Source organism: Hemitrygon akajei, unplaced genomic scaffold, assembly GCF_048418815.1.
Source record: "Hemitrygon akajei unplaced genomic scaffold, sHemAka1.3 Scf000050, whole genome shotgun sequence".
NCBI classification, from domain to species: Eukaryota; Metazoa; Chordata; class Chondrichthyes; order Myliobatiformes; family Dasyatidae; genus Hemitrygon; species Hemitrygon akajei.
In genome coordinates, this window is record NW_027331936.1 from 6,727,895 (window position 1) to 6,751,174 (window position 23,280).

Genomic DNA, 23,280 nt, shown 5'->3' on the forward strand with positions numbered 1-23,280 from the left:
CTACACGGTTCTGGAATAACAAACCAACGGCTGAAATACCTAAAAAGAAATCGAGTTCACTCGATCAACAATGTATTGAACGTGGTGTACCATTGTCACTGATTCAAATCCCAGAATATAACGCCGCTGCAAAAGACAGTGTCGTGTGCCTTTGACAATTCCTTTCTGTGTGACAGAAACAGAATATTCAACAGCCCAAAGCAGGAATGCATGGAGTGATATTGACACAACAATGGTCGAATGTTCACCTAGGGATGAAATCACTGCAGGCGAGTACAGTTAGCCCTGTCAGGAAATGATTTTACAGGTGGAAACGCCTTGCAGCAGACAGCGTGTTCCCCATTTTCCCCCTTGGCCTTTCTCACAGAATACGGCCGTGTGGCCTAATGGATAAGGCGTCTGACTTCGGTGCTTGAATGGTGGAAGTTATCAGAAGATCGCAGGTTCGAGTCCTGCCACGGTCGTTTTGACAAACTGGTGGATTCTGTTCACTCCCTGCAGCATAATTGTCCGCGTGGGGATTAATCGGAGTACTCCACCCCCAGGGAAAACGTAATGCTTCGTCTTCGTTGTTCGCAACATATAATATTATGTGCCTAGTCTGTGTAGTATTTCTGCAGACACTTTCATAAGTAATTTGCTGGAGCTTCTCAGACCTTCAGGAGGAGCTGCTGCTGGGATGGTGAAGTTTATTTCACATTCAGCTCCGTCTCCGGGTAGATCTTATCGGCAAGAATTCACCACACAGCACTGAGTGTGATTTCTTCCGGTTCCAACCCTCCTCCTCTCGGACACAGCACGCTGGTTATCTGCCTGCTGTGGGATGTCTTCATCACTAATTCCCGAGCAGACATCAAACGCGTCAACATCAGGAATCTTCACCGCTTCTCGAACCTTACCCCCACTGAATTTACTGCCCTCCAATCTCTCAGCACCGGTCCCAAAGTTACCATCCAACCTGCTGACAAAGTGCTGCTGTTGTAGAGTGACGGACCGATCTCCACCTGGCTGAGACTAGGCGGTAACTTTCACACACATCATGATGCCTACACCTCGAAGAATCCAGACTCCGGATCATCAGAGAACTGCATCCGGCATTATCACTGACATCATCAACTCCAGAGAACCTCCATTCACAGTGGATAACTAGTGTTTCCATTGCCCTGAACTGTCCGCTTCGACCTCCTACTCATTCATAAACCTAAATGTCTGGTTAGGCCCGTTGTCTCTGCCAATTCCTGCCCCACTATCCTGTGTTCTTACAGTTCCAGTCCGAACTATGCTCCATAATTCAACCCCTTCCCACCTACATTCACGAAGCTTCCTGTGCTCTCGATCAACTCACAAACTTTCGATTCCCTGGCCCCGACCGTCGCATTTTCTCCATGGATTTCCAGTCCCTCATCAAGAGGGCCTTAAAACTCTCCACATTTCTAAAGGAAACAACCAACCAGCTTCCCTCTATCATCACCACCCTGCGTCTGGCAGAACCGGTCCTCACCTCAACAGTTTCTCCTCCGGCTCCTCCCACTTACTCCAAATTTAATGGGTAGCCATGGACACCCGCATGTGTCCCATATATGTCTCACTTTTCGTTGCCTAAGTAAATCAATCTACCAAACCAATGTACCACACCTTCACCGGTAACTCACCCCAGCGCTCCCAGCGCTACGTCGACCAATGTATTGCCTCCGCTTCCTGCATTCACACTGAGCTCGACAATGTCACCCACTTCGCCTCCAGCTTCCACCCCGCCCTTGAACGTCCCACTCAATGCGAGCAAAACAAAGGGAGAAGAAACCAGAGGAAACCAATGTATTGTTGCCGTTTCCTGCATTCACACTGAGCTCGACAATGTCACCCACTTCGCCTCCAGCTTCCATCCCGCCCTTGAACGTCCCACTCAATGCGAGCAAAGCAAAGGGAGAAGAAACCAGAGGAAACCAATGTATTGCTGCCGCTTCCTGCATTCACACTGAGCTCGACAATGTCACCCACTTCGCCTCCAGCTTCCACCCCGCCCGTGAACGTCCCACTCAATGCCAGGAAAGCAAAGGGAGAGGAAACCAGAGTTCCACGAGCCAGTCCTCATCGGAGGATCAGTGAGGGTGAGCAACTTTAAATCCCCGGGTGTTCCTATTTCACAGGATCCGCCCTGGACCCACCACAAGTGCAAATGCGAAGCAAGCTCGGCAGCGCCTCTGGTTTCGTCAGAGTTTGCGGAGATCGGCAGGACATCTGGAACCTTGATACATTTCTGTAAATGTGATACCGAGTGTATCGACTGGCTGCCTCATGGCTCGGTATGGGAACATCAATGTCAATGAACGTAAGTTCCTACAGAATGTTGTGGGTTCGGCCCAGTACATGTCTGGTAAAGCTGTCCCACTATTGAACACATCTATCTTTAGGGACTTTGCCATTGCTTACATGGTGGGTGGTGGGCGCTGATGATTTTTGCTGAAACGTTGGGGGGGGGGCTATTGATACCTTTGTTGTTGCTTGTGCAGCTTTATTATTCCCCTCAACCCCCATTTTCCCGCCTTCTGCCTGTGACCTTTGACGCCCTGACTGATCAGAAACTTTTGCTATATAAAAAACCCACTTGTTCCGCCTTTACAGCCGTCGATAGCAATGAGTTCCCGAGATGGCAGAATTTTATCCTCGTCTTTCGTCTAAAGGGGCGCCCTTGTATTCTGAGGCAGTGTCGTCTGGACCTAGATTCCCTCCACTATGTGAATTATTCCCACCACATCCATACTCTCGCAGTCTTTCAATATTCTATAGTTGTCAATAATATGCACCCACATTTAATCAAACGCTTCTCACACGTAATCCCTTTAATTTCGGGATCACACCGTCCCCATTGCATCATCAATGGGGACAGGAGAGGTTCCGGAGGATTGGAGGGTTGCCAGATGTTCTTCCCTTATTCAAGAAAGGGAGTAGAAATAGCCCAGGAAATTGTAGACCAGTGAGGCTTACTTCAGTCGTTGGTAAGCTGATGGAAAAGATCCTGAGAGGCAGTATTTATTGACATTTGGAAAGACATAATATGATTAGGAATAGTCAGCATGGCTTTGTGAAAGGCAGGTCGTGCCTTACAGGCCTGAATGATTTTTTTGAGGATGTGACTGAACACATCGATGAAGGTAGAGCAGTAGATGTAGTGTATATGGATTTCAGCAAGGCATTTGATAAGGTACACCGTGCACGGCTTATTGAGAAAGTAAGGAGACATGGGATCCAAAGGGGCATTGCTTTGTGGATCCAGAACTGGCTTGCACGCTGAAGGCAAAGAGTGGTTGTAGACGGGTCATATTCTGCATGGAGGCCGGTGACCAGTGGAGTGTCTCAGGGATCTGTTCTGGGACCCCAAGTCTTTGTGATTTTTATAAATGACCTGGATGAGGAAGTGGAGGGATGGGTTAGTAAATTTGATGATGACACAAAGGTTGGGTGTGCTGTGGATAGGGTGGGGTGCTGTCAGAGTTTACAATGCGACATTGATAGGATGCAAAACTGGGCTGAGAAGTGGCAAATGGAGTTCAACCCAGAGAAGCGCGAGGGGATTTTGCCGGAAGGGGGCTCTGTGACGTTCAGCCGGTAAGGAGCTCCATTCCGGATCTGCTGACCGTGCTACTCCCATAGCGTTCGTCTCTCCCGAGGCTGCCCATAGGGATCTGTACACGAGCACCAGGACGCGTCCACGCACCGGTGGTCCTGCCAGCTACGTGTGCAGGAGCCAGACGTCCTCCCTGCCCTTTGTAGTTCAGCCTGCGTCCAAAGGTAATTCAGTTTGCCTGTGTCGCCAGCGAGTAGACACTACATGAGGCTTTCTGTCGGAGAGGCTGTGCGCTGGCAGGGAGAGAATTACACGTTCAGCTCTCCTTTTCTCCTCGCCGAAAGTGAGAGCCACAAACACTACCCACTATACTATCACACTAGACGCATCACAACATATTGACGCCTATCTGTGACCGTCGTGAATATCACCCCTCGGCGTCCTATGCAGCAAGGAGAAATCTCTCAGCTTACACAAACTATCCTTATATAATAATCGAGTGTTCAAAGAAATATTCTCACGAAACGTTCCCGGTATGTTTCCAGTCTCATGGCATCCTTTCTGTGCCTTTTCTACGTGTATAACCGGTTTCTGCGAATATGCATCCTTCGGCTTGGTTTACCCAATTCTGCAAAATTCCCAGTGTCCTGCCATTTACTATGCAAGAACTGCCCTGCCTTAACTTTACAAAGTGCTACATTTTGTCAAATTAAATTCCACCTGCCAATCCTTGACCACTTTCTAAGTTGGTCTATCCGGTTCATTGTCCAAGACACCACCGATACTGATGTCAGTTCCAAATTTAGGAACCACCTGATTACCTCAAATTAGCCTCTGCCTGTTTAAATGCTGACAGATCCCAACACCCGCTTCCCCTCCTGTCACTCTTCCACCAACGCTGTTAGACTCAATGGCCTGCATTTTATACATCGTTGTTCCATTTGCTGTACAGATCAAAGACAGATCGTATTTAACCATGATGTGCGAGGTGATGCATTTTGTAGGCAAAAGTAAAAGAGGGATGTCTACATTATTGATACGGCTTTAGGAATTTTGAGATTTGTTTATAAATCCAAAGATCCACGATGGCACTGGCGATACACGTGACGTATTGCCGACAGCTCGCAAAATGTCTAGATGTATTTCTTTTGAATCACAGTCGCTGCAATCTGAAGCCCCTAATTTCCCTTTAAGAAACGTACTGTTGATCTGTCTAAATTAACCGGCAGAGTAACGAGCTGCTGAAGGACCAGGTGGACTTGACTCTCGGGAATGCAGGTGCGGCACCTTTCAGCGATCTGCGAAGGTCAGCCATTACCATTGCCAGAAAAAAGGTCGGTTCGGAAGACTTCAAGCCAGACTAAATCGCCGGGCTATGAAGCATCCTTTACCCGGCATCTTCTTAGCCAAAGGCCAATGACTTGAAAACAAGATACATTATGTAAGCGCAACATTGCAGTTTCGGAGGGAAATGAGGGGCTGCTGTCTTCTCTGTTTCATGGAAACATGGCTCAGTTCGGTGGAACAGCCGGAAGGCTTCTCGATCCACCGTTCGGAGAAGATAAGAAGGTATTGTGGTGCTGGTGGGTGGGCAGGGGGTGGAACGGCGGTGTTGTTTCATGATAAATTCTTCATGCTGTCCGTATATAGCGGTCTTGCCGCACCCTTGTTCCCCCAATCACAACATCCAATGATTGAGTTCTGTCGGTGCTGCTTACCGAGAGGTTCTCCTCATTGATCCGGACGGCACTTCACATACCGCCAGAGCAGATGTTAAGCAAGCATACCATGTACTGAGTGCCGCGACCAGCAAGCAAGGAACTGCCTAACCTGATGACTTTCAAATCATTGCGGGGGTTTCTGTCAGGCTTATTTAAGAAATTCTCGGCTTATTTGTCATCAGCACGTCATCCACAGTACCAGGGGCTCCCGCACTCTCGACCACTGTTGCAGCACGATCAGGAAAGCCTACCATTTCACCCCCAGACCATATTTCGGGCATTCTGAACGTCTGGTTTTCTTTCTCCTACCTCCACCCAGGCGGAGGGTGAGGAACAAGACACCGGATGTATCGGCAACAATGTTGCGGGAATCGGAGGGCCGACTTCTGAATTGCTTCGAGGCGACAGACAGAAACAAAAAATGACCCAGGACTCAGAAGAGAATGTGAATGTCTCAATCTTTATAAAGACACTGGAGAACGAGTGTTACCCACTGATTCATTCAGAGTCCAGAGTGTTCCTTAAGCTGAAACACTGGGTGAACAAGAGATCTGCAAAGTGCTGTGCAGTAGATTCGTGGCAATATTTATCACATTTATTCATTATGTAGTGTTCTCGCACAGGTGTAAAAGAACTCTGAACTAAACACCAAGCAGAAACCTGTCAATGAGGCGGTCCCAGTAAGATTAACCGTTTACTGTTCACTCTTCCACATTAACGTATGGTGAAAACTGTTGATAAAACAATACAAAATATAGACAGTATTTGTTTCCTTCTTGACATCACATTTACATCATAAATACTTGCAAAAGTAAAACTATAACAACTATATTACATTAAAGTGCAACATACATTCAGAATCTACCTACGCCATCGACTGGCTTTAAATACATCAACACAAGCTATCCGCAACTCTTTAAATAACAAAAAACATAAACTTTATCGACCGTTATTACTTTTAACAGAATCAGCATTAACATTTTTAATTCAACATATCGATTATCTTATTAACTTACGGCTTTGCTTCTCTGATGTTTCTGGTGCGTAGAAAGAAAACTTTTCTCGCGCTGATCCTGCACACATAAGCCCCCTCCTTCCCGTTTCTCCAAACCGGTATTTTCCCACAAGACGCGGCGAAACCGGGTGTGACGTCATCGCATGCCGCGATATATCACAGACAACGAATTTACTTTAAACAACCTTAACTTTAACTAGAAAACGATTACAAACGAATTACTAAAGCGAAAATATAATAAACTAAACAAATGCCTTAAAGGCAACACACTGCCTTCACGAAATGCCTTCGTAAGGTCACTATGAACATAATACAAAACTTCAGTCTCTAAATCAGTCCTTAGGTAGAAGTAGAATAACTTCTGCAACTGGCCTTTGGTAAGTTTTCACATCACCTTGGTCGGTAGTTTTCAACTCAACCTTCCTGACATGTCCATCCCTACTAGGGAATGTGGCAGTGATTCTGGCCATTGGCCAGCAGTTGCGGGCGATTTGCTTGTCCCTGAGCAGGACTAAATCTCCAACTTGAAGATTCCTGCAGGGTTCTGTCCACTTTTGTCTGTGTTGCAATAAAGGTAGATATTCATGTCTCCAACTAGACCAGAAACGATTTGCAAGAGCCTGAACCTGTCTCCATTGCTTTGTGTACAAATCCTTATCAGAGAAGTCCCCAGGTGGAGGGGGAGCTCCTGCCTTCTGCGTAAGGAGCATTGATGGCGAGAGTATGAAGGGGGTTTCCGGGTCAGAAGACACAGGTAGGAGTGGTCGTGCATTTATAATGGCTGTGACCTCTGCCATTAGTGTGCACAGTACCTTGTGGGTCAGTCGGGTGCGTTGCTGCAGAAACTTTGAATCAAGAATTCTTCTGGCGATACCAATCATCCGCTCCCATGCGCCTCCCATGTGAGAGGCGTGTGGTGTGTTAAACGCCCAGTTGCATCCCTGCTGACTGAGGTACTTTTGCACCGTTTTGTCCATCCCCAGCTCCTTGGACGCTCCAACAAAGTTCGTGCCGCAATCAGACCTTAACTGTTTTGCAGGGCCTCTTAGCGCAAAGAAGCGCCTGAGAGCGTTAATGCAGCTGGATGTATCCAAAGATTCGATGACCTCACTGTGCACCGCTCTTGAACACATGCAGCTGAACATGACGGTCCACCGCTTGCTCTCTGCTTGTCCTCCTCTGGTGCGTCTCGTAGCGATAGACCAGGGACCAAATACACCGAGCCCCACATATGCAAAAGGAGGGCAGGCTTCAAGCCGTTCTGGTGGGAGGTCCGCCATACGTTGAGCTTCCAACTTGCCTCGCAGTTTCCTGCAGGTTACACATTTGTGGAGATTACACCAGGACAGTGACAGGACGCAGGACAGAGCTGAGAAGTTACAGATGGAGTTCAACCCAGAACGTTACAGAGCGATTCACTTTGGAAGGATGAATTTGAAAGCAGAGGTGATACTTTCTCCAGTCAACCGAGGGCCGCACATTAGTACGAGTTCCACAATGGAAACAGAGTGATGAGACTTTCTCCAATAAGCCGAGGGCCGCTCATCGGTACGAGAACCACAATCGGCACGGAGCGGTGCACTGCAGGAGCAGAAAGAAGTGTGATTGACAGGTGAGCTTGAACACATCCGCTGTTCTGCACATGCTCATAGTGACGCTCGTAAGGCAATATACCTGACAGTAGATCAGGAGAAAAAATACAACTTCGTGGCAAATAATAGAACAGCCTGGGAACCTGCGGATAGTTCAGAGGTTTTACTTGCTACTTTGTTTCAGACAGAGAATGGATGGAGAAATAGCGGTGGAATTGTCGCAGGTTTGCGAATATATTCAAAGTTAAATGGACTGTATCACACGTCACGGCTGTGGGGTGGTCAGGTCATTCACTGGCAGAGTTCTGTTCCTGCCAAACGGCCCATGTGTGCGCTGGAAAACATTGTTCTTCAGACTATCCACAGCCCTCGCTAATCTCCCGAAGACACGCTCCCTTTTTTATCACAGATCTCTGGAATATCGCTGTGGATCTTTTAAGTAGTTTCGAAGAAGATAAGTGCAGTGCATGTCATTGTAACACGTCAGCTGTCACTGTGATTTCCAGCACTCACCCCCCAAATGACTGGAAAGAACGAAAGAAAAGAATGAACGAATGTTCCCCTTTAATAATGAAGTGTTCTCCATTTCACCTGTCAGAACAAACTCCTTCTCTCAATTTCAGAAGCGAATGTGCTCCGTCAAATGTTACAAAATAAATCTATTTCAAGATGAATGCCTACTTTAAGAATAACGCTGGTATAAAAATATCAAATTTAAATAGCTGAAGCAAGGTATCATGAAAAAAACATGGAAAATTCACATCATTTTTTTAAAAGTAAAAATATTGCAGTATCCCTTGGTGAGTCAGATTCATGACACAGGTACAGAGTGATTAAAATTGTTTACGTAATTGTTAGTGCAGTTCGTCATCACTAATGTCCCTGGCGTAATAGCCACGCAAATTGCCTCAGTGGAATTGTTTTAACCTGGATAAAAGTCTAGGAAACCGATTACCAGTCCATCTGAGCAGCTCCGCACAATTGAACGCTACTTCTGACGGAATATGGGATATCCGGCGATTTACCACATCGCGGCCATTTACTACCTCACACTTGTAGCGGTTGGTGTCCCAGGTAAGATGCCGGAGCTGGTCACTTTATGTATGGAGTCTTCGTTACTCTGCTGCGGTATCCGCACTGTTACTGAGCACAGATGTTACCGTCGGCTGAAACGTGTTTCCGGAATGGAGGATTCAGGCATCTAATAGTTTTATTTTCATTGTCCATACATCGACCGCAGTGTTTTCTTCTACTTTTGTCAATTAAGTTGGTGCCGATGTTGTCACTGTTTCATAATTTCACCTCGCTAGGCTTTCTGAAGTGATGCTGGTCTCTGCTTTCCTAGGTCCGAGTCCCTATCAGTGCAGACAGTTCGATCTTATACAGACGTGGCAGCTGATTTAAATGACGGACCACTGTATTTTCGACACGTAGGTCTGTTCTGTAAGTCAGTAAATGAGAACTCGTGCTTTATATCTCCTTGATTCCATGTTGTAACCGCTAAAAATAATCCCGTCAGCTATTTCACCTCTAATAATGGAAATGGTGTTGTTTACAGGAGCGATCGACTGCTCACTGGTCCGTGAGTCCTGGAACTCGGATGCCTCGCTCTAAACTGTGAGAAGGTCGCCAATCGACTGGTACTCACATCCGTGATTGTCCTCCAGCCGGAGTGCAGCCACCGAGACCGCACACACTGGATTCCCGCTTTCCACTTCCAAACAGACCATACCCTGCATAGCATCGGTAGAATGGGGGCATTCAGGGAGCTGACCATATTTCTATTTTGTTTCCAAATTTCTTGCAGTTAATTTAACGGCGATTGTGATCCTATCTCGGGGAAAATGCGGACTCTCCAAATGCATCACCCGTTACCTGGTTGGAATGGCAACAGCGGATCTGATGGTGGTTATCGTTGTTGCTTTACTGGACCAGACCAACAATATCTACATTTATTCCAGATCACTGCTCATCACTCCTGTATGCGCTCTGACACTTGTATTTCGGGTTGTAACGAGGGACTGTTCTGTTTGGTTCACGGTCAGTTTTACCTTCGATCGCTTCATCGCAATATGTTGTCGAAAGCTGCGGGAGCGATACTGCACCGAGAGAACAGCAACGGTGGTTATCGTGACCGTGGTTATAGTGAGCTGCGGGAAATGTGCCCCGTTTTACTTTGCCCTTGAACCGCACGTCATCATTGACAACACGCCGTGGCGGTGCACCGGTACATATGAATACGCTACTTCACCCGTGTGGAGAGGATACGAATTACTGGACAGTATTTTAACACCATTGCTACCAATCGGCTTAATCCTGGTGTTTAACGGGTTAACCGGAAGGCATATCGTTGTGGCAAATAGAGTCCGCAGAAAGCTTCGGCACAGCAGCGACAATCAGAAAGATGCCGAGGTGGAAAAACGCAGAAAATCGATGATTTTGTTGTTTTCTATATCAGCTAATTTCATATTATTTTGGATGCCCTCTGTAGCCCGTTCTCTAAAATGGCAAGTGCAAAACCTTTTTTACGAGGACAGATATTTGAGTTCCCCGGTATACTTCCTACAGCAATTTGGGTTCATGTTGCAATTGCTCAGCATTTGCACCAATACTTGTATCTATACACTGACACAGAGGAAATTCAGAGAAGAGCTGAGGAATGGAATGAAGTATGTGTTTACATTAAATGGCCATCGGTGTAGATAACGCCCACGTCTAATGACAATTCAGCGGAGTTTTCAAATAAAGCTGTTTTATAATGAACCGGTTTGGCAAATATGTCATTAATCCAAACAATCATATGCCTGGTAATCCGGGAAATGCAGAATTGGCGGAGTATTGCTGACGTCATACGGTTCAGGGAGGTAGCAATACAAACGCTGAATGCTGCCGGCGTGATTGTTACACTGGTTGAAGTATGTTCCAAACTATCACAGACACTCGACTGTCACAAGGGCAGGGATGGCTTCAGGAATTTCCGGGGTTTAGATGTTTCAAAATGGACAGATTCGGGTAACAAAGTGGAAAGTGAGTGCGATGGGAAACCAGGGATAGTATCGCAGCTGCAGATACGGAGGGCAACAGTGAGACAAACAGAGATATGTGATCACCTCACTTGGATTATTCTATACAGCCGCCCCTCTGACAAAAAAAAACCAGCAACGAGAACAGTGAGCAATCGACCGGGAAGCGGGACATGGACATTTGCCATGTTATTGGCATGGGTAACTTAAACGTTCATAATATTATTTGGCAACTCCCCAAGGTAAAAATTTTCGGTATAACATAATTTCTCAGTTGTGTCCAGGAAGGATTAATGTCACGATATGAAGACAGGTGGACTAGCGAACAGTCCGTACCGGATCTAATATTAGAAAAAGAAACGGATCAGGAGACAAATCTTTCCGCGGCTCAGCATTACAGAACAACAGGGCACAACTCCCCTCCACTTACCTTGACCAGGGAGCATGGGATCTATTTAATTGGGGATCAGCGAATTATGGTGCTACCTGGCAGGAACTTGGGAAAGTAAATTGGGAACTGATGTACTCAGGGAAATGCGCAACAAATATGAGGGGATTGTATAGGGAGCACTGACATAGGGTTCAGTATAGGCTTGTCTCCGTGAAGCAGGGAAAGGATGATAGCGTAAAGTAACTCTGGTTGACAAGAAAGTTGGAACAACTCCACAAGAGGAGGAAAGAACGATACTTAAAAATTAGAAAGAAAGAATCAGGTAAGGCTATAGCGGGTCAGGATGTAGAAAGAAAAGAATTTAACAATGGAGTTAGAAGAGGTAGAAGGGGACTTGAGAAGTTCTTGGCGAATTGCACTGTGAAGAACAGGCGGAGACTGGAGAGAGTCTGGGCAGATCAGAGGAAAACTTATTTCTGGAGTCCAAAAAGGCAGTGAAGCTCCTCACTGAATACATTGATGAATGTGAACACAGCGTAAAAAGGCTGACGCTCAGAAAGAGGATTCGGCGGAAACTTCGAAAACATTATGATGGATGCTTCCCCAGTGAAAGAAGGGATATAGTCCAGGTAATGTGGGAAAGCGAGAGAAGATATTCCTGAGCTTTTGGACAGGATCTTTGTCTCTTCGCTGGCCACGGAAGTAGAACTAGATGACATGGGGGGGGGGGGGGGGGCGGGGGTGGAAAATATTATTCAATTGTTGACGAAAGATAAGAGGGATACTTCTTGGAATTACAGACAAGGGAGCCTTACATCAGTAGTGGGTAAACTACTGGAGAGGATTATTGAAGAAGGAAATTATGAGTATTTGGAGAAACGTAGTCTGGCTACAGAGAGACAATATGGCATGTTGTCCTTTATGAGCCAGATTGAATTATTTGAAAAAAAAAGAAAATAAAAACCAACAGATGAATCAGGACAGTCGATGTGGGTGCATTAATTCTGGTCAGGCGTTTGATCAGTTCCCCATAGTAGACTCATTCAGAAAGTCAGAGGCATGGGATCGAGGGAAACCTGGTTGCGTTGATTCAGATTTGGCTTCCTAACAGAAGGTAGATCATGTAGTAGATAGGGTGAATTCTTGCTGGAAGACAGCAGACAACCGTGTTCCGCACGATGGGTCGAAATTGTGGTACAAGTTACAACTCTATTTCGGACTCTGCAAGTACAGTGTTCCGAGAAACAGGGTTTAGGGAAATAACCGATTTAATCTGACCACCCAGCAACAGCTGGAAAGTTAATGGAATTAGGGATGACGATTATAAGCAAATCGCTGAAATAGTGACTGCACCAGAACGTTATCTTAACTATCCCGTCATTTACATATTACAGTAAAGTTGCTAATTTATTGAAATAGGGCTGAAAACGTAAGCAGATCGCTCAGCTATTGACTGTACCGCCACGTTATCTAAACTGACCTGTCATTAACATATTACAGGGCAGATGCTGCAATGACTTCAAAGCAATCATTTCCAATGGAGCCCTACAACTTAAAAACAGCATTTCAAAGTGTTCAGCAGCAGGTCTTTCTGCTCATTAAAATAACTAGCCTTCCAAAATGCCAATTCCAAATTCCCAGTTCAAGTACGCACCAAGTTATCCAAACGCCAATTTACCTCTGAATCGTTGTTTTATCGTATCGGGTGTAGATACGCTCACATTTCGATCCATTTAACCCTGAATCCACATGGGCGGTGTGAAATCCGTGTCTCCCTCTGAAATCAATAATAAATGAAACACTCAAAACTACACAAACTAAAAACGCAGCGAAAGCAAAGCAAATAACCGGGCTCACATTTTTTTCCTTCCTTCAAACCATCGCAGGGAATTGGAGAATTTAGAATAAACAACTTCCAAAGCTTCCATCTTCTCATGCTATAACCATTCATTCACTCAGTCTCCATGCTCCAGTGTGTGCAAGGACAGAGGGATCGGACAGTATCAACGACTTTCTAGATTGGTCGGTGCTGTGAGACACTAAAGCTCTAACCCAGATATACAGTCAGACAGTCAGAGGGAACCACTGCACAGAAACAGAGTCTTCAGCCCGTCCGGTCAGTGAGGAATTATTTAAACTGCCTACTCCCATCGACCTCACCCGGACCGTGGCCATCCATATCCCTCTCATCCGTGTACTAATCCAATCATCTCTTAAACGTTCACATCGGAATCTCAATAAGCATTTGCGTAGACAGCACTGTCTACACTCTGGGGTCCATCTGGGTGAAGAAGTTTCCCCTCCTATTTTCCTTAAACATTTCACATTTCACCCTTCACCCATGATCTCTAGTTGTATTCTCGCCGAACATCAGTGGAGAAGTCCCGCTTGCATTTACACTCTCTATACTCGTCTTAATGTTGTATACCTCTATCAAATCTCCCCTCGGTTGTATACCTTCTACCCGCTCGGAAATAAAGTGCTAACATACGTAATCGTTCCTTTTAATTCAAAACATCCAATCCCGGCAATAGCCGGGTAACTTTGTTCTGTATTCGTTCAAACGTATTGATATCTGCCCTGTTAGTAGTTGAGCAAAAACACAACAATATTCCTAATTAGGCCTCAATAATTTTTTAAACAGCATCGACATAACATCCCAACTCCTGTACTCAGTACTTTCGTCTATGAGGGCCAATGTACGAATTTTTTTTTTCGCGACCTTGTCTAACTGCGCCACAACTTTCATTGAATAAGGACCTGCATTCCCAGATTATTTTGTTCTATCGTACTCTTCAGTGCCCTGTTTCGCAGTGTGTCAGATCAACCCTGGCTGGTCCTCACAAAGTGCAACATCGAACACTTGTGTATGTGTTAAATCCGACCCGCCGTTTCTCAGCCCGTTGTTCAAGTTGGTCCAGATCCCGCTTAATGCTCCGTTAGTCTTCCTCACTGAGGAGAAAGAGACTAATGAATGTAAAGAGACGGCGGCGAGAGTCTCAGAAGGACGGAAGGGAGAGAGAAGCAGCCGAGAATTTAGGAGAGGAGAAACGGTAGAGGGCGAGAGAAACTGAGCGAGACCGGGTGGGGCGGGGTAGAGGGAGAGACCGAGGGCTTAGAGAAAGACCAGGGGGAGGGAGACCGGGGAAGTCGAGAGATCTGGAGTGAGAACAGATATTTGTGATGTGGAAAGATCAGTGTGAGGAGGAAGATTGGAAGAGAACTCGGAAGAGGAGAGCCCAAGACAGCGGTGAGGGGAGTAAGATATGAGTGAAAGCGGGTAGGGAGAGTAATTGGCCGGGGGGGGGGGTGGGTAGGGGAGACTGGCGGATACAGAGAGACGCGAAATTAAAATACTTGGGAGGGAAATAGACACTACGGGTTGAGAGAGAGACTGGGATGAGGTCGGTAAGTGTGAGTCAGAGAATACTGTCCATAAATGCACTGAGCGATTAGAGGACGTTCCTTTCTGCAGGGAATTCTGGGATTACAGCGCTTCCATTCTAAAGTCCTTCAGAAACAAGCAACCCGTGTCATCTCGCTGACCTCTCTCACCCCGCCTGCTTAACCACTCTCCTTCCCACACCGTATCCTCGATCTCGCTTTCCTAAACTGGTCTTCGCGGTCTTCACCCTTTCTCTCCGTTCCTGTGATCACATCCGTTGGCTCCTGTTACGAACGCCGCAAAGTAGTATGATGAAACACACTGAGTCATGTTAGTAATGGGACATTCTGGACAATTTACAAGTGGGTCCTTCTCCCCGGGTCCCTCTACCCATCTGTCGGCTGTATAACCTGCCCGACCAGTAAGGGAAGCAATGGAGGCTTACCTAAATGACTCTTTCGCGGCGGGCATTATCCGACCCTCATCTTCCCCTGTAGGGGCAGGATTCTTCTTCGTGGGGAAGAAGGACAGCTCTCTGAGCCCCTGCATTGTCTACCGTGGCCTGAGTAGCATTACCATAAAGAATAAGTCTCCACTGCCCCTTATCACCTCTGCCTTCGAGCCCCTTCACGGAGCCACAATTTTCTCTAAGTTGGACCTGCGGAGTGCCTATCACCTGGTCAGGATAAGGGAGGGAGATGAGTGGGAAAACAGCTTGTAACACCCCTCTTAGTCATTTCGAATACCTGATCATGCCATTCGGCCTCATCAGTGCCCCCGCTGTTTTTCGAGCCCTGATAAACTATGTCCTTACGAAATTTATTAACCGTTTCATTTTCTTTTATTTGGATGACATCTCAATCTTCTCCCGTAATCTCCAGGAACACACGCACCACGTCCGTTAGGTTCTTCAGAGGCTTTTGGAGAACAAGCTATTCGTTAAGGTAGAGAACTGCAAGTTCCATGCCCGTTCCGTCAGTTTGCTGGAGTACATCACTGAGAGCGGGGAATTGAGGGCGGATCCCGAAAAGATCCGGGCGGTGGCGGAGTGGCCAAACCCCACGACGCTTAAGCAACTCCAGCGATTTCTGGGGTTCGCAAATTTCTACCGTCGCTTCATCAGGGATTACAGCCGGGTGGCAGCGCCCCTTACTCGATTCACCTCTCCTGCGACCCCTTTAAACTGGACCCCCGAAGCGAACTCGGCCTTCTCGGAGCTAAAGATGCTTTCACTTCCGCTCCCATCCTGGCCCAACCTGACCCTTCTAGTCAATTCCTTGTGGTAGTCGACGCCTCCGACTCTGGGGTGGGAGCGGTCCTGTTCCAACTCTCCAGCCCAGACCAAGAGTTCCGTCCCTGCGCCTCCTTCTCTCGCCGCCTGTACCCACCCCACCCCCCCGAACAGGAACTACGACGTAGTGAACCGGGAGTCACTGGCCGTCAAACTCGCTTTGGAGGAGTGGAGACACTGAACATCCATTCATCGTCTGGACGGAACACCGGAACCTCGCATAACTCCAAACCGCTAAACGCCTGACCTCCCGCCAAGCCATTTGGGCATTATATTTTGGCCGTTTCAGATTCACACTCGCCTATCGTCCTGGTCCCAAGAACGGGAAGCCCGAAGCTCTCTCTCTCGTCAATATATCTCCGAGGAGGGCCTTCCGAACCCCGAGACCATCCTTCCACCATCAGGTGTGGTGGCTGCCCTCACCTGGGAGATGGAATCCATAGTCAGCGAGGCCCAACGGACTCATCCTGACCCAGGGAATGGACCCGCCAGTCGTCTCTTCCTGCCCGACGCTGTTCGGTCTCAGTTTATTCAGTGGGGGCACTTCTCGTTTCGCCTGCCATCCCGGGATCGATCGGACTCTGTCCCTTCTGAAGAGACATTTCTGGTGGTCCTCCATGGATGCTGACACTCGCTCCTCGGTCTCTGCCTGTTCAGTATGTGGCCACGGAAAAGCCTCCCATCGACCACCTGCTGGGTTGCTTCGTCCCCTACCTGTCCCTTGTTTGCTACCCCTGTCACATGGTAACACTGCTGTACTCACCGTGGTGGACCGCTGCTCCGAAGCAGCGCACTTCGCAGCCCTTCCCAAACGCCCTAAAACCCCGTGAAACAGCCGACCTCCTTGTTCATCACGTCTTCCGCCTTCATGGAATTCTCTCGGATATTATTTCTGACCGGGGTCTCCAATTTGTCTCTCAAGTCTGGAGAACAAGAGTCTTCTGCAGTTGGAAGATGTTAAAACTGTGAGAGGGACAGTGCACTGATGAATAATGACGGTTGTGTTGATCAACATATTCAGCGCCATAGGGTCATGTGCCAAACAGACCACTCGGCCGGACGTAATGTATATATTAATTTAAATAAATAAGTGCGTAATTAATTTAATAAATTGATCGAAATAAAACCCAGCAAGGCAGCTTGTTTCATGTACCAGCATTATTTATATGAATACGTTTCCCTCAGCGATTCTAATTTGGTGCCTTCACCGTGCATCTCTGCCTGGAAGCTCCCGTTGAGATGGGGGGGGGGGTGGTGGAGGTGGTACCAACATGGTCCTGATCGTCAATTCCGTATTTTCTTTTCTTTTCCTTTGATTGCGCCACGATTCCAACTGTTAATTTCCCATTTGCTGCTAAATCCATTTGATAACGGCATATCTATATTTCATCAGGACCTGCAGCAGAAAAACCGCGGATTTGAACCCACTAGTTGCCTGATCGTTGCTTTTGCCTGTGTGGTAATTAACATTTCCCGACCGCTTAGGACCTTATATTCTAAGTTTTTCTCCAGTATCGAGAATTGCCTGTGAAACTCCATCTCTTCATGTCAAGTTCAGCTTTCTAAGTTGAATTCCATTTCAGAGGTTTACCCGTGAAACACAGCCTGTTCGCATCAAAATAAGTCTTCTAATGTTTTACTTCATTGTAACTCTGTCTCTCCGTAATAAGAAGAGTTTTACCCGCCGTTTCTTTCTCGACGCTCCGACTCAAGATAAATTCTGTCCGACGTCTCCTGCCTACCTGCTCTCCCTCCTGTTTTCCGTTCACGTCTGCATCCTAACCAATTCTCCGTGCCTGTGTCCTGCACTTGGGTTCGCGTCATTCGTTGTAACAAGCACGTCCTTTTCCTTAACATCTACACACTTAATCTTTCCAGTCCACTGCAAGTCATATCTACAATCGCCAAGATCCTTTTTTTCCCGTAGTCAATACTGAAGCAAAGTATTCATAAAGTATTACTATCTCCTCCGGCTCCCTACACACTTTTCCACGTTCACCATTGATTGGTACTATTCTCTCACATCTTATCATCTTGTTCTTCACATACTTTTAGACAGCCTTGAGGTTTTCATTAAAACTGCTCGGAAAGTCCTTGTTATCGCACCTCAGGCTCTCGTGATTTCGATCCTAATCTCCATCCTGGTAGCATTAAAATCTTCTGGTTCATTATTATTACCTGTTTTTCTGAACATTTCGTAAGCACTTCATTCTGTATCTGTCAGTCTCTGTTACAGTGTGAGAGTGTGGGTTTCATTCTGTATCTGTCAGTCTCTGTTACAGTGTGAGATTGTGGGTTTCATTCTGTATCTGTCGGTCTCTGTTACAGTGTGTGAGTGTGGGTTTCATTCTGTATCTGTCTGTCTCTGTTACAATGTGAGAGTGTGGGTTTCATTCTGTATCTGTTAGTCTCTGTTACAGTGTGTGAGTGTGGGTTTCATTCTGTATCTGTCAGTCTCTGTTACAGTGTGACAGTGTGGGTTTCATTCTGTATCTGTCAGTCTCTGTTACAGTGTGAGAGTGTGGGTTTCATTCTGTATCTGTCAGTCTCTGTTACAATGTGAGAGTGTGTGTTTCATTCTGTATCTGTCAGTCTCTGTTACAGTGTGAGAGTGTGGGTTTCATTCTGTATCTGTCAGTCTCTGCTGCAGTGTGTGAGTGTGGGTTTCATTCTGTATCTGTCAGTCTCTGTTACAGTGTGACAGTGTGGGTTTCATTCTGTATCTGTCAGTCTCTGTTACAGTGTGAGAGTGTGGGTTTCATTCTGTATCTGTCAGTCTCTGTTACAATGTGAGAGTGTGGGTTTCATTCTGTATCTGTCAGTCTCTGCTACAGTGTGAGAGTATGGGTTTCATTCTGTATCTGTCAGTCTCTGTTACAGTGTGAGAGTGTGGGTTTCATTCTGTATCTGTCAGTCTCTGTTACAGTGTGTGAGTGTGGGTTTCATTCTGTATCTGTCAGTCTCTGCTGCAGTGTGTGAGTGTGGGTTTCATTCTGTATCTGTCAGTCTCTGTTACAGTGTGAGGAGGTGGGTTTCATTCTATCAGTCTCTGTTACAGTGTGACAGTGTGGGTTTCATTCTGTATCTGTCAGTCTCTGTTACAGTGTGAGAGTGTGGGTTTCATTCTGTATCTGTCAGTCTCTGTTACAGTGTGTGAGTGTGGGTTTCATTCTGTATCTGTCAGTCTCTGCTGCAGTGTGTGAGTGTGGGTTTCATTCTGTATCTGTCAGTCTCTGTTACAGTGTGACAGTGTGGGTTTCATACTGTATCTGTCAGTCTCTGTTACAGTGTGACAGTGTGGGTTTCATACTGTATCTGTCAGTCTCTGTTACAGTGTGACAGTGTGGGTTTCATACTGTATCTGTCAGTCTCTGTTAGAGTGTGAGAGTTTTGGTTTCATTCTGTATCTGTCAGTCTCTGTTACAGTGTGAGGGTGTGGGTTTCATTCTGTATCTGTCAGTCTCTGTTACAGTGTGAGGGTGTGGGTTTCATTCTGTATCTGTCAGTCTCTGTTAGAGTGTGAGAGTGTTGGTTTCATTCTGTATCTCTCTGTCTCTGTTACAGTGTGACAGTGTGGGTTTCATTCTGTATCTGTCAGTCTCTGTTACAGTGTCAGAGTGTGGGTTTCATGTTGTATCTGTCAGTCTCTGTTACAGTGTGAGGGTGTGGGTTTCATTCTGTATCTGTCAGTCTCTGTTACAGTGTGAGGGTGTGGGTTTCATTCTGTATCTGTCAGTCTCTGTTAGAGTGTGAGGGTGTTGGTTTCATTCTGTATCTCTCTGTCTCTGTTACAGTGTGACAGTGTGGGTTTCATTCTGTATCTGTTAGTCTCTGTTACAGTGTGAGAGTGTGGGTTTCATTCTGTATCTGTCAGTCTCTGTTACAGTGTGAGAGTGTGGGTTTCATGCTGTATCTGTCTGCTCCAGCGTTACTGCTGTTGTCTCAGTCCCGTACCTGTGAACATCTGACTCAGTGTGAGCCGGTGGTTTTTTTTTCTCCTTCTTTCCCGCTGTTCCAGCAATCTAGTGAATCCTCTTAAATTAGAATCTGTATTCACTGAGCTATTCTTAGAACAAGAGCCTGCTACAATTGGATGATGTTAAAATTGTGAGAGAGACAGTGCACTGATGAATAATGACGGTTGTACTGGGCAACACATTCAGCGCCGTAGGGGTTGTTACACTGTAACATTATTCCCACTCATAAATAATATAAGAATCATTTCGATTTTCTTATGACAGTTTCGGACTCGTCTGCAATATGCCATGAATTTTTGATTGAGAAAATTGTAACTACGTTGTTCTGTGCAGCACTGAGAGAGTTTGTGAGTCGGATTGCGAGGGAGGCTCAGGTTTGACATTTGGAATCATCTAAAGTACCACATTGCTGCACGCGGTTGCCTGATGAACTCTGAGAAATTGCTGTCAGTGCTACGTCACTGCACAGCCAGGAACGTCCCGCTCGTCAGGGACATGGCTGGCGGGAGAGCTTGTTCCGGTGTTGCAAGACATCGTGTCCTATATTACACCCGTCAGTACAGAAGACCAAGATGAATGGGGGTGAATGGACAGCAGATGGTGAATGGATTGACATTATAGTGTGAACACATCACCTGGGCATGCTGAGTTCATGGAACAGTAGAGTAAAGGAACAAGCCCTGTGACTCACTACTTCTGCACTGAACACGATACCGAATGAGACTAAACTCTGATGACTGTACATGACCCGTCTCCCTTCATTCACTGGATGCTCATCTGCTTTGACTGAATATTTACCGCTATGGGAATCTAGACGTTGTATCCCAATAGAAGGCAAACCTTTGTCATCAGATCCCTTGTTGAAGTAAATATTTGAGAAGGCAAGAGAAACAACTGATGGATTAAAAAGATGGAGGATCACTTAAAGACATCCGTGGAAGGGAGCAGGAGTGCTGGTGAGTTAGCCAAACTAGATTCAAGTTGGGTGGTGAAATGGAATCCAGATATAGAGGTAGGAATGACAGAAAAACCAGCAGACTGTACACACATAGACTTAGTCATGACACAGCAACAGGATCAGGAGTTAGAAAAGGTACAAACAGGAGAGGATCCTGATATTTATGGGAAATATCGATGGATACAGGCATGGATTTGGATTACACTTGAGAGTGGTAAATTTGAGGAGCGGAATTGTGAAAGAAACCAGATGATGCATGACACCGTGACATTTGTGGGCATCAAGGATCAGATAGATCTATGGAACGGTTGAAGAATCTGTGTTGGTGTCCAAATCTGAGCGGAGATGTACATTATTACAAGAATTGTTTGATTTGTGCCCAGTGAGAACCCAGAAAAATCGGCAGGAAAAGCAGTTTCAGGATATGCTCCGTCGAAGGACCGTGTGTTAACTTGCAGAAAGCAAAGGATAGTTGTGGATGGAAAAAATTCTCCCCGGATGTCCATGAACAGTGGAGTGCTGCAGAGATCTGTTCTGAAACCTCCGGATTATTGTGCTTTTATGAATGATTTGTATGAGGAGGTGGAAGGGTGGTTTATTGTATTTTCAGAGATTTGAAGGTTGGTGCAGTTACGGAGAGTATAGAAGTGTGTCACAGATTACCAACAGGACAGTGACAGGACGCAGAGCAGTGCTGAGCAGTTACAGACGGAGTTCAAACCGGAAAGGTACGAAGTGATTCACTTTGGAAGGATGGATTTGAAGGCAGAGGTGATCCTTTCTCGAGTCAACAGAGGGTCGCACATTAGTACGAGTTCCACAATGGAAACAAGAGTGATGAGACTTTCTCCAACAAGCCGAGCTCCGCTCATCGGTACGAGAACCACAATCGGCACGGAGCGGTGCACTGCAGGAGCAGAAGCAAGTGTGATTGACAGGTGAGCTTGAACACATCCGGTGTTCCACACAGACTTATAGTGACGCTCGAAAGGCAATATATCTGAAAGTAAATCAGGAGAAAAATAACCCAACTTCGTGGCAAATAATACAACAGACTGAGAACCTGCGGATTGTGCACAGATTTTACTTACTATATTTGTTCAAACTGAGAATGGATGGAGAAATGGTGGTAGAATTGTGGCAGATTTGAGAGTACCTTTAAAGTTAAATAGACTGCATCTCACGTCACGGGTATGGGGTGGTCAAGTCATTCACTGGCAGATGTCAGGTTCCTGCCAAACGGCCCATGTGTGCGCTAGAAAACATTGTTCTTCAAACTTTCCACAGCCCTCGCTAATTTCCCGAAGACACGCTCCCTTTTTGATCACAGGTCTCTGGACTATCGCTATGGATCTTTTAAATTGTTTGTGGAGGAATATAAGTGCAGTGTTATTCTAATACATGCCAGCTGTCATTGTTTATTCCATCACTCGCACCGCCCGGAATGACTGGAACAAACAAAAGAAAAGAATGAACGAATGTTTCCCTTTAATAAAGAAGTGTTCTCCATTTCACCCGCCAGAACGATCTCCTTCCCTCAATTTCAGAAGCGAATGTGCTCCGACAAACGTTACAAAATAAATCGATTCCAAGATGAATGCCTGTTTTAAAGCAACAATGATATAAAAATATTCTATTTAAATAGCTGAATTCAGGTTTCATGGAAAATTCACATCATATTTTGTTTTACAGTAAATAGATTGCAATATCCCTTGAGGAGAGAAATTCATTACACGGGAACAGCGAGTAAAAATAGATTAACGTTAGTGTTTCTGCAGTTGGTTGTCACTAATGGCCCTGACGTGAATCCCACGCTAATTGCCCCAGCGGAATTGCTCTCACCTCAATAAAAGTCTGCTAAACCGATCACCAGCCCATTTGAGCAGCTGAAACGCCGCTTTTGACGGAATATGGGATATTCGACGATTTACTACATCGCGGCCATTTTCTATCCTACGCTTGTAGCGGTTGGTGTCCCCGGTAAGATGCCGGAGCTGCTCACTTTATGTATGGTGCCGTCGTTACTCTGCTGCGGTATCCGCACTGTTACTGAGCACAGATGCTACCATCGGCTGAAACGCGTTTCCGGAATGGAGGTTTCAGGCATCAAATGGTTTTACATTTTCCATACTTCGATCGCAATGTTTTCTTCTTCTGTTGTGAATTAAGTTGGTGATATCGTCACTGTTTCATAATTTCACCTCGCTAGGCTTTCTGAAGTGATGCTGGTCTCTGCTTTTCTAGGTCCGAGTCTCTATCAGTGCAGACACTTCGATCTTATAACAACGTGGCAGCTTATTTAAATGACGGTCCAGTCTATTTTCGACACGTAGGTCTGTTTTAACATAAGTCAGTAAATGAT

The 23,280-nt window shown here is 46.1% G+C and overlaps 1 protein-coding gene and 1 non-coding gene across 2 annotated transcripts; both read left to right on the plus strand.

Annotated features, from left to right (window-relative positions):
- Positions 1-372: 372 nt before the first annotated feature.
- Positions 373-464, plus strand: trnar-ucg (transfer RNA arginine (anticodon UCG)). The gene is given in 2 exon segments: positions 373-409; positions 429-464. It is a non-coding gene; the product is annotated as a tRNA-Arg (tRNA).
- A 4,607-nt stretch (positions 465-5,071) lies between these two features.
- Positions 5,072-15,978, plus strand: LOC140721104 (uncharacterized). The gene is made up of 2 exons (XM_073035969.1): positions 5,072-5,134; positions 15,598-15,978. Exons 1-2 carry the CDS (start codon positions 5,072-5,074, stop codon positions 15,976-15,978), a joined length of 444 nt encoding a protein of 147 aa, XP_072892070.1.
- The last annotated feature ends 7,302 nt before the right edge of the window (positions 15,979-23,280 follow it).